The sequence below is a fragment of the Littorina saxatilis genome, linkage group LG9 (assembly GCF_037325665.1).
Source record: "Littorina saxatilis isolate snail1 linkage group LG9, US_GU_Lsax_2.0, whole genome shotgun sequence".
In the NCBI taxonomy this organism is placed as follows: Eukaryota; Metazoa; Mollusca; class Gastropoda; order Littorinimorpha; family Littorinidae; genus Littorina; species Littorina saxatilis.
This window is the reverse complement of record NC_090253.1, coordinates 8,330,468-8,342,432: the sequence shown is the minus strand read 5'-3', so window position 1 is coordinate 8,342,432 and position 11,965 is coordinate 8,330,468. Positions and strand designations below refer to the sequence as shown.

General features: G+C 43.9%; 2 protein-coding genes across 2 annotated transcripts; both read right to left on the bottom strand.

Moving 5' to 3' along the window:
• Window positions 1-309: 309 nt before the first annotated feature.
• On the bottom strand, window positions 310-2,574 carry LOC138977359 (aspartate beta-hydroxylase domain-containing protein 2-like). Its single transcript, XM_070350259.1, has 2 exons — window positions 1,651-2,574; window positions 310-1,190 (listed from the first exon to the last, which is right to left on the bottom strand). Exons 1-2 carry the CDS (start codon window positions 2,465-2,467, stop codon window positions 958-960), a joined length of 1,050 nt encoding a protein of 349 aa, XP_070206360.1. The 5' UTR covers window positions 2,468-2,574; the 3' UTR covers window positions 310-957.
• A 3,475-nt stretch (window positions 2,575-6,049) lies between these two features.
• Window positions 6,050-8,985, bottom strand: LOC138977358 (toll-like receptor 13). The gene has a single exon (XM_070350258.1). It carries the CDS (start codon window positions 7,892-7,894, stop codon window positions 6,050-6,052), a length of 1,845 nt encoding a protein of 614 aa, XP_070206359.1. The 5' UTR covers window positions 7,895-8,985.
• Window positions 8,986-11,965: the final 2,980 nt, after the last annotated feature.

Sequence of the window (11,965 nt, the reverse complement as noted above, 5' to 3'; positions counted from 1 at the left end):
TTTGGAGGGTAGTGCATGAAACTTCACGGCAAGATTGACTCTTTGACCTGGGATATAAAAAAAGTCTCTGTATCCATCTCTTTTCATCCACACAAGATGCGTCATGCATGCATCCTATTTATGATTACATGTACTTAGGCCAAAAAAAAAAAGGTCTGTTTACGGTAACATAGGCCAAAAAAATAGGGTCGGTAGGTCGGGATTTTTTTTTTTTTTTTTTTTTTTTCCTCCAAAAAACCATATTATTACGTTATTTTGCAAAAAAAACAAGATTTCCCCCCCCCCCCCCCCCAAATGCCAAAAAAAAGTCTAGGGTCGCGCGAAAAAAATAGGGTCGGTCGGGTTACCGTAAACAGACCTATTTTTTTTTTTTGCCTTATAATATTATTATTGTTTGCTGTCTTCTGCACCACAACAGCAGGACTCTGAAGACTGGAGACAACTTGATCAAGCCTTGCTCTGCTGAGCTGCTGTTTTCCTTGAGAGGCATTGAGTTGAGCTGTTCATCCAGTCACAAAAGTCTTTGAAACTCCCTAACCATTTTCTGATCAAATTCTACCGAACTGAACAGTTCAACCGGTCAAGATGTGTCTTTGAACCTTCCAGTCAAGATGTGTCTTTCAGCTTTTTAGTCAAGATGTGTCTTTCAACCTTCCAGTCAAGATGATTGTGTCTTTCAGCTTTCCAGTCAAGATGATTGTGTCTTTCAGCTTTCCAGTCAAGATGATTGTGTCTTTCAGCTTTCCAGTCAAGATGTGTCTTTGAACCTTCCAGTCAAGATGTGTCTTTCAACCTACCAGTTAAGATGTGTCTTTAACCTTCCAGTCAAGATGTGCCTTTGACCTTCCAGTCAAGATGTATCTTTCAACCTTTCAGTCAAGATGTGTCTTTCAACCTTCCAGTCAAGATGTGTCTTTAAGCTTTCCAGTCAAGATGTAAACATATCTTTCAACTTCCCTAACCATTTTCTGCGACAGCCCCAGGGCAGAAAGAGTAATTGATCAAACTTCGCTGTTCCGAGTCCAGGTCAGGGTGCCAAAGGTCAAGCAGAAGGACAGCGCGAGCGACACCAACGCCTCTGTGCTGAACAGCGTGTAGGTACGTCTCGTCAAAACACAGCAACTTTCCCTCGGACCACTGCAAGGTCGTGTCCCCCACTGTCAGCTCACAGCCCGTTGGGATGCGAAGACCTGAAAAACAAACAAACAAAGTGAAAAACTAAATACTAGAATATATATATATATGTCCCCACAGAGATAAGAAGATGGAGAAAAGAGGGTGTTTGGCTGGGTATGTGGTCCCAAGAAAGCTGTGAAATGAAACTCACACAAAAGGTGTATCAGCTCCTGTTTGATTATTACTACTACTTGTATTATACATATATAACTTCTATTGAACAGGGATAAGATTTGTTATACATGGGTCTGTGCAAAAATATGACTCGGGGACTTGTCTGTGGATCTGCGTAAATTAATATATGCTTTTTTTGGTGGTCAATCTAAAAGTTGAAAACACATGGAATAGCCAGTTATTTATGTCGAAATTATAGGAATTTGTCTGCTTCAGGGGGCTTCTCAGGAGGGGGGGCACGGGCATGCCACAGTAAGATTTTTCATTTCCATGCAGTCCAATCCTAACTCACAACATTACCTAAATGACAGCGGATTCTAACATTGGTAGGCCCAAAGTGGGGCTCAATTTTGGTCCCTGGCTCCACAAGGGAAAACGCCACATTGCCAAACAAGTTGTCCGTCATGATGCCAGGCAGGCTGCTGACCACTCGCCAAGTCTCGGGACAAGCGGTCACTGCTGGGGTCTTCACGCCTTGGTCCACCAGGTGACAGATTGACCACTTCCCCGCAGGTGTGTCGTTCACTTTCCAATAACTGTCATACTCGTCGCTAGAGTTTTTTAGTAGTTCATCGAGCTCTGACTGAATCTGAGCAGCGCTTTCCGAGAGCATAGCAAGTCCTTTGAACTCCTCGGAATCCCACACTGCTTGCGCCCGAATCCCCCTCACGCGAAAAATGAGTGGATTCTGCGATGTCAGACCCACGTCCTCGGACGAATATTCGCTGCTGTCCTGGGTGAGCTTACAGTAGGAAGCCTGTACGTCTTTCTGCAGCAGTTCTAGCGGCGATGACGGGTTTTCTCTCTGACTATCATCGTAATAAGTCAGTTTGGTGCGAGCTCTCATTAAAACATCTTTGTGTCGTCTGCAACGAACACAGTCGGGGAATCTGCACTGGCCAAATGTTGCTTTGGAATTAATCTCCGTCTTGTTCGCTCGACTTGGATTCTGAAGATGTCTTACAATTTTGAGGACCACTACGAGCAGGATGAAGCATGCACAAATAGTGACAGAGCCGTTTAGAACGCCGACTTCAGTCCAAATTGGCCGTGTGGCTTCCATGACAGTACTCTTCTTAGATGGAGGAAGGAAAGCGCGTAATGTAAACAAATACATGCAGAACAAAAGAAAAAGGACTAGATCTACTTATCTGCGGATAATTGCTGAGCGCTCAACAAAATATATGATTATGTATAAGCTTAGCTGCTTATGAAAAAAGCTATATCTACTGCAGGATGCGGACAAAACAGTTTCGCGCAAGAAAAACGTCTGCACATAGGAAGGGAAAGAACTATAGCACTTTTGCCTTAGTTTCTGGAAAAGACGAGTTGTTTCCCATGTTTGCAAAGTATGATGAAAAAGAAAGAAAGAATCAAAACTAATTCGCATCAAAGCAAAGCACACAGCAATAAAGCAGGAAAAAGGTACCTCAACAAAACCAGACAAATATACACACAAAAAACAAGAAGAAGAAAACAATTAACAAAAAAACAAACAAAACACAAAGCAAATCATTATAAAGTTAAAGTCGAAGATCAGTGCTTTCAGTCGTCCATCAGCCAAAGCATGGTATACGGGCCCCCGACGAAAGATAGATCGGCCATCAATCACACACACACACACACACACACGCTCATACACACACACACACACACACACACACTGACACACACACACACACGCACACACACACACACACACACATACGCAAACACACACACACACCACACACACACACACACACTGAGTGTCACTCTCTCTACGAGCTCACACAGAAAGTTACACACACACCCCCCCTCCCCCTCCTAACACACGCTTTTTGTAAGTCACTAAGTGGTCTGTATACATGTAGTTTTTGTTTTTAGTGCTCCCTGTTTATTCCATGAATTGTGTGTGTTCCAGTTTTAAACCAATCTGTCTGCCTTTATCAGTGTCTGCTGTTAGTTCGTGTGTGTGTCTGCGCCTTCGTCTGTGAGGGCCCCAAAGGGGGGGGGGGGGGGGGGTATCAGTCACGATCACGGGAAGGTACATTTCAGCTTTCACAATCACAGTTACCTTGATTTTTGTTTTCACGATCACGAACACCAGTGGCAAATCACGGTCACGGTAAAAATTGCATGTACAGAAAGCACGTGTCAAAGTAAACACAACCACACAGTTATTTGCTCCTCTGGATCTATTGTTTATTCAACACAAAGTGACAACTGTTGCACTTTTTTAATTATTTTTTTGAATTCTCTTTCATTCACACATAGAAATACATATCATGATTTGTAATCAGTAACAAGAATGTTGTTTTCATTGGTTTTCTCTCTCTCTCTCTCTCTCTCTCTCTCTCTCTCTCTCTCTCTCTCTCTCTCTCTCTCTCTCTCTCTCTCATATACAGACACTCACAGGAATATACACTCCAGAGGCGGAGCAGTTAAGCCGCAGAAGGGGGCGGGGCTACAACCTGGGGTCCAGGGGTAGACCTTGTGGGGTACATGGGCAAGGCCCCGTTGGGGGGTCTGGGGGGCTTAGCCCCCCAGAAGCTAAAGAGTTTTAGCTATTTTATGAACAATTTATGGCTTATTTTTGATTTTAAACATGATCAACTGGTGTCAGCAGCCACTCATTATTTCTTTTAAAGTTAGTATTATTTTATTTTGTTTTTGACAGCCGGGGGGGGGGGGGGGGGGGGGTTCGGAACTATTGGGTGGATTGAAATTAAAGTACATGTATGTGTGATGGTAGAGTCTATAATAACAAAATCCCCAACGAACATGACTTTGATCGACTTTGACATGAGGATCAAGTGACCCAAACTGGCACGTCTCCCCGCCATAGTTCCTGAATTTAACCCATTGTTGATAAGTTTACAGGCGCTAAAATAAATCCAAGCTTAATGCAAAGAAGCGACAATTAGAATCTACGTTGCTGGGATGAAAAACACATTTCTAGTTTCGGTTTTGGCTACACGCAGACTCGATCAAACTCGAGCCAGTCGAGGTCACACTGAGCGATTGACAGCCGGACGTGGCAATGTCGACAATCTCAATGTACAATGATCTCAATCAAACTCAAAGATCTTGAACAAATTTCAAGATCTTTGCCTACATTCAGAACAGTCATAGAGCAACATAGACAGGGCCGGACTAGGGGGGGGGGGGGGGGGGGGGGGGGGGTTACAGGGGTTGCGCAACCCCTCCCTGGCTTAAGCGTGTACCTCCCAAACGCTTTTTTTTGGTGGGGGAGGGAGGGGGTGGGGTTGCATCTGGATCATCATGAAATCGCACCTCTCGCCCCCTTTCGAAAGACATTTTTCTTCAACGATTTTTGTGATGAAAAGTATGAGTCCTTACATTACAATCTCAATTCTTCTTCATTGCCTATACAGCTTGCTGTCGAATTTACCTTTTTCGTTCAAGGAGAGGCTTCCTTTCCCTTCAGAAACATCAAAAAACGTTCGGAAAGCCCCCTTGCAACCCCCACCAAGGTGGCTTCGCCCCCTGGACCCCCATCTGTAACCCCCCCCCTAGTACTTATACCTAGTCCGGCCCTGAATAGATCAACATACCTTGACATTTCGTCTTCGGAAAGACGGACCCGTAGCCTGACCTTTCCATCAAGGAAGGCATTCTCGCCGCCTGCTTTGGTCTGGTTTGAATCCACAAAATATAACAGAAGTTCGATGACAGTACTGCTGCACGCCATTTTTGATCTTCGAATTCGAATTTGACTGAATGCACTCAAAAGGCTTTAGCACGAAGCCCTTCCATTGGATGAAGTTTGGCAGACTTTTGCAATTCGCCTTCTGATTGGATCTCTTTTTTGTGTGATTGATTCTCCCTTAAAGGGAAGCAATCGCTGTCAAAATCATATTTCTGAATGTGTTGTTGCTTCCCTTCAATCAGGATTGGCTCCTTGACGAATAGAGGATCATAGAGTGATACAGCTGTGAAAAATGTACGTTGAAAATAAAATGCTTTGCAATAATGCCCATCACGATCACGAAAACAAATCACGATCACGATCACGAGACCAGTGATTTTGTTTGTCATCACGGATCACGGGCAAAGTCCCATCACGATCACAGAAATGGAAATTTCGGCAATCACGGTCACAGAAAGGTCAAAAAACGCCAATCACGATCACGATTTTAAACCCTTTGGGGCCCTCGTCTGTGTTAATGGCGACAACATGTTTATAATGGTGATATCGACGTTGTCATTGAAATTTGGCGTATCTCATTTTAGACAGTTTTTCAGCAGAACGCCAAAACTGATTATTTTTATTATGAAATAGTGTTGTACATTAAACAGATCAACATTTTCGCAAGAAGAAAGCTAGCATAAGCAGCATAACCATTAACATTTACCAAGGTTACCTTGTTTTTGTGCAGATGAGTCACATTGTTTTTCTCTGCGGCGTCTGCGTATTGGTGTGTGGGTATGTGTGTGTGTGTGTGTGTGTGTGTGTGTGTGTATGTGTGTGTGTGTGTGTGTGTGTGTGTGTGTGTGTGGGTGTGTGTGTGAGAGAGAGAGAGTGAGAGAGAGAGAGAGAGAGAGAGAGAGAGAGAGCCGAGAGAGAGAGAGAGAGAGAGAGAGAGAGAGAGAGAGAGAGAGAGAGAGAGAGAGAGAGAGAGAGAGAGAGAGAGAGAGAGATCAGAGAGAGAGAGAGAGAGAGATGCAACCGCCTGGCTACACAACTTACTTCCCCTCAAGGCAGAACCGGCCTGGGTGCTTGTGGCAGAAGAGACTGCAAGGCAAAGTCCAGCCGTTCCCAGAACCTTCCCCTGAATTGCACGTCGTCTTCCCACTGAATGTAGGTCGTCGTGTCTAGAACCGCCATCATGGCGTTCGTCAGGTCACGTGACTCCACGCCACCCAGCAACGCCACGAGCAGCGCGTCACCGTGTTCGAAGGAGTGACGCAAGCAGAGGTTGAGCTCGAACTGACACCACTGGCTGTGAGCAAAGTGCTTGGAGAAGACTAGCAGGATTCTCCGGCTGCTCTCGACACTGTCCTCAATGTTCTCCAAGATGTTCTTGCCCGGGACGAAGTCTCTCTCGTGAATGCACAGGCGGAGACCCAAGCGATCTTCAAGGTTGGGGATGAGATGTTGGCGCACCCAGCCCAGGTCATCAGAGTCGAAAGACACGAAAATGTCGTACATGAACTCCTCTTCGGCCTCCTGTCTCCTGACGAAGCCGCGGGTGTGGAACGCCAGCACGAGCCGGATGTACCAACGGTAGCGATACACGGTAGCAACCAGTGCTGCCAGCACAAGCACGATAACCCCTGACGAGATGATAATCTTGGACGTTTGCATGCTCAGCAAACATGCTTGCTCGTTTAGAGAGAAGTCCTTCAGCGACACGGTGCTCGTGCTATTTTTGCACGTGTAAGTGGTGTGCGAGTGACTGAACAGATTGGGCATTGTTACGAACCACTGTTTGAACCATAGAAGATCGCAGGCACAAGAGAGCGGGTTCCCGCTTAGATCCAGATGGCGCAACCGGTGTTGTGTCTCTGAACTGAACAGTCTTTTGCTGACAGTTGTCAGTAGATTTTGGGATAAATTCAACACCGTCAGATTTTTCAACGAATCGAAAGCACCGTCGGAGATCTCAACAAGCTTGTTCTGGTACAAAACTAATATTGTGAGTCCCGAAAGGTGTCCGAAAGTGTGTTCAGTAATTATATTTATCCCGCTTCCGCCAAAGTACAGTTTGGAGAGACCAGTCATGGATGAAAAGAACCCTGCAAGCTTGGCATCTCCCACTCCATAGGCCAGGCTGTGACTGAGCTGAAGCAGACCTAAACGAGGCAAGCCAGTAAAGCAGTCAGGATCAACGTTGTCGTAGCTGAAAGGTATGCCACAAGACATCAACGACAGTTCAGTCAGATTTGGATGGCGAAACGCAAACCGGTCGATCCTACTTTTCGCGTTCCATTGGATGTCGTTAAGGAACAACTTGGTCAGGGTTGGAAACCGGTTCCTGAACATATCAGTTTCGAAGACTTTGATTGGATTCACGCTGAGATCGAGAGAATCTAACTCGGGCAAGCAGACCCTAGCGGGCAGCGTTGTTATCTTGTTGTCTCGGAGGATGAGGTGGCCCAGTTTGGGAAAGAGAGATGTGCGGCTGTTGCTGCATGTTTCAGGCATGTTGAAGAGAACGTTGGAGACGAGGTGAAGAGCCTGCAAGCCAGGCATGTACGCCGACGTTACGTCCAACATTTGACAATTACTAGCGAGCAGCACCGACAAACGTGTAAGCGGCGCGAATGTTGAAAAGTTGAGCTGATGAATCTTGTTGTTGCTGATGTCGATTCTCCGCAACAAATTTAAAGACCTCCATCTCGGGACGAAGAAGTCACCCGGAGGTGAACCTAACTGCATGTTGGTGAGGGACAAAACCTGCAGTCTTCTGGCCAGCAAAACGGGTTTTATGGCAGCATATGTCAGCATGTTGTTGTCAAGATGAAGCGTGTTTAAGAAGTCAAACACACGGAACGCACCACTGCTGATGAATGCAAGCCCGTTGTTTTGGAGGTCCATCTTGCGGAAGTATGACGACACGTTGGTGAAGAAGTCGTCGTGCCCCACACGGGTCAAGTTGTTGTAGGAGAAGGTCAAGTGGGACCGTCGGCCTTGGATGATGGGAACGAATGGAAGACGTCCGTAGTTGTGTGAACAATCAGCAGTCGAACCAACACATCGACACTTGTCCTCGAAGCAGAAGTTTCCATTTCTTGTAGATTTGTTCTGTAATGGTGACGTATTCTGTAATGGTGATGTGCTCTGCAATGGAGATATGTTCTGTAATGGTGATGTGTTCTGTAATGGTGATGTGCTCTGCAATGGTGATATGTTCTGTAATGGTGATGTGCTCTGCAATGGTGATATGTTCTGTAATGGTGATGTATTCAGTAATGGTGAAGTGTTCTGCGTGTAATAGGGTTGTATTCTGTAATGGTGAAGTGTTCTGTAATGGTGATGTATTCAGTAATGGTGAAGTGTTCTGCGTGTAATAGGGTTGTATTCTGTAATGTTCTTTCTTTATTTGGTGTTTAACGTCGTTTTCAACCACGAAGGTTATATCGCGACGGGTATTCTGTAATGGTGAAGTGTTCTGTAATGGTGATGTATTCAGTAATGGTGAAGTGTTCTGCGTGTAATAGGGTTGTATTCTGTAATTTGCACTGGAAACTTGCAGTCTCCCAGTAAGGTAATATATTGTACTACGTTGCAAGCCCCTGGAGCAATTTTTCTATTCGTGCTTTTGTGAACAAGAAACAATTAACAAGTGGCTCTATCTAATCTCCCCCCCCCCCTTTCCCCGTCGCGATATAACCTTCGTGGTTGAAAACGACGTTAAACACCAAATAAAGAAAGAAAGATTCTGTAATTTGTAATTTGTTTTGTAATGGTGAACTATCTGTACTTACTGTTTTGGCAAACGTTGTTGGATCCCCTTTCGGCGTGTTTGATGCAGAGCACACGAAGAAAACCAGCACAACTGCCAGACCATAAGCCACTGAAAAGCTGTTCTGATGGCTTCGTCCCATGGTCATACCCAACCAATCGAAGACCAAAACAGGCTATTTATCTGAAAGACGGGAAAACGCCAAATAAAATCATGTTTGAACGTCTTTACGTTTTCTAGCATGACCACCCAAAACAACCTAGAGCAGCACAGGCAGAAATCAATGAATGTTAACCGGCCCCTGGAGCAATATTTTGATTAGTGCTTTTGTGAACAAGAAACAATTAACCGAAATGGCTCTATCCCATCTCCCCCCCCCCCCTTTCCCCGTCGCGATATAACTTTCGTGGTTGAAAACGACGTTAAACACCAAATAAATAAAGAAAGAATGTTAACCGGAGAATGTGTGCGGCAGTCAACTACCAGAGAAAGAAAAGTAATAAGAGAAATATGTAAGCGCCTAGGGCTATATCTAGATTAGGCGCAAAAAAAAATGATCACAATAATAATAATAATAATAATGATTCTCACCCACATTAGGAGAGGCAAACCCACCGACGCGCTGCCTATACCTCAGCGTTTTGTATTCTTGCTTGAGGTCTTTATTGCCAAAACTAAAACGAAACAAGAACGCTGAAGCGTGATTAACTATTCATGCAGTCAATCGTACACACTGAAACATGTCTGCTTCTCTTTCATATTCCAAACACACACACACACACACACACATTCACACACACACACACACACACACACACATTCACACACACACACACACACACACACACACACACACACACACACACAAACACACACACACACACACGGTGGCGTAAAAGAAAGCTCTGTAGTCTTATCTACCCTTTTACACAGACTGTGATATTGTCCTACTGTGATATTGTCCTACTGTGATATGTTGCATATAGCTTTATCGTAATTACAATTCAACATACAAGCGAGAGTTGACGAATCGCTTTCATCTATACTCACCAGTCTCTTATATACGGCGGGGATGTAGCTCAGTCGGTAGCGCGCTGAATTTGTATCCAGTTGGCCGCTGTCAGCGTGAGTTCGTCCCCACGTTCGGCGAGAGATTTATTTCTCAGAGTCAACTTTGTGTGCAGACTCTCCTCGGTGTCCGAACACCCCCGTGTGTACACGCAAGCACAAGACCAAGTGCGCACGAAAAAGATCCTGTAATCCATGTCAGAGTTCGGTGGGTTATAGAAACACGAAAATACCCAGCATGCTCCCCCGAAAGCGGCGTATGGTTGCCTAAATGGCGGGGTAAAAACGGTCATACACGTAAAAGCCGTGGGAGTTTCAGCCCATGAACGAACAAACAAACCAGTCTCTTATGATGCTTGGCAGAAGAAAAATCGTGCTTTGGAGTCAGCTTATATAATGCGTTGCTTGTAATAATAGAATGATTTGTCAACGCAAGAAACAGTGAAGCAGTATTGCTAATAAGGAGTGAGTTTCATCGCCGCAAAATATTAAATAAGTGAGTCACAAGCTTCAAGTGTTCTGTTTCGTCCAAATCCCCCCCCCCCCCCCCCCCCAAAGAACTGTGAGCCACTCTAAGGTTTGTGACAGCCAGGAAACATTGCAACAAACAAGACCTTGTGCAATTATTTATTTCCGCGTTTGTGTGTGTGTGTGTGTGTGTGTGTGTGTGTGTGTGTGTGTGTGTGTGTGACTGTGTGTGTGTGACTGTGTGTGTGTGTAGTGTATGAGTGTGTTGTATGTATTTGTGTGTGCGTACGTGTGTGTGTGTGTGTATGCGTGTGATAACGAGTGTGTGTATGTGTTTGTGTGTGCGTACGTGTGTGTGTGTGTGTGTGCGTGTTCCAAACTCCAATGCATTTTTTGTTCTTTCTCGGTTTGAGAGTGTGTACACATGTTTTCCTTTTCACACATTCCATTACAGCAGAAAGTTTCTGAATATTGTTTATTGCTTGCAATTATGAAATAGGACAATTGCCAATATCATCTAGAAAATGATCAAGTTCTCATGGACAACGACTATGGAAATAGTAATCACGGCATACAAGATGATTTTACTTGGTACATAGATTGTAGGGATAGAAATGGATTTCAGTGAAATGACACGTAATTTGGTCGCAAACAAATGAGTCGCATGTCACCTCGCGCGGTTCTGCGCTAGGCTTAATATAAGTCCTGGGAGTGTCTTGTAACAGTGTGAGGGTCACCTTAGTCACAGACTTATAACTCAAACAGTTTTCGCTCTTTTCTAAAACGGTTTTCACCACTGGATAGAGCATAAAAAAACTCTTTAGGAAAATGTAAAAATATGAAAATCATGCAAAGGTGACATGCGACTCATTCCGTGGTGGAGGGTCACAAATGTCAATCGTTCACAATGTAAACATTTTTTGTGCAATACATTATTCAATTCAATCCAGAAGGTTAAAACAATCCTACATTCCCAAAATAAGTGAGAAATTGTCTCTTCATAATAACTACAAAAAGTGCAAAGCGGTGAATCTTTAATTGTACACAAATATAAGTATTTATTAAAAGATAAAATCCGGTGCAAGAGTTGCAACTGAAACCACCTTAAACTTATATCAACAGTACTTTGAAAGGGTTTCAAAAAATTCATTTCCAATTCATATTACTTTCACTGGTGTTATTCCATTTTAAAACCGCCGCTGGAATAGAGTTAGACTGCACAAACCGCCCTGATATGGCCCTTCGCGGTCGGCTGGGCGTTAAGCAAACAAACAAACAAACAAAGACTGCACAAACATTTTCTTGACAACCTGATTTTCTTTTTTATCACTGACCACACTCTATTATCCACCGGTTCATGCTGACAATTCAATGTCTTTAAATTCAATTTCAGCTGATACAATTCCACCATACAATATATTACTTTTAACATCAGGAAGCAATTCACAACTCTTGATAATTCAAACATTTGCCATCAGAATTAACTAAATGTTTACCATATAGAATTTCTTCTTCATACCAACTTTTAAAATGAATACTTTTATTATCTCTCACTATGTTATCATTATAAAAAAGACATTCACACAAAAATTCATAAATATCAACAGGTAAGCATTTTGCACATAGCTTTTCATAATGCTTTAACACATCTTACCAACAATTGTCTT

Excerpts from the sequence above, each read along its gene's own strand:
- LOC138977359 (XM_070350259.1), bottom strand. The coding sequence starts at position 2,467 with ATGTATTTGTTTACATTACGCGCTTTCCTTCCTCCATCTAAGAAGAGT. Across the intron at positions 1,191-1,650 it reads TAGAATCCGCTGTCATTTAG|GTCTTCGCATCCCAACGGGC; the intron begins GTAATGTTGTGA and ends TTTGTTTTTCAG.
- LOC138977358 (XM_070350258.1), bottom strand. The coding sequence starts at position 7,894 with ATGGACCTCCAAAACAACGGGCTTGCATTCATCAGCAGTGGTGCGTTC.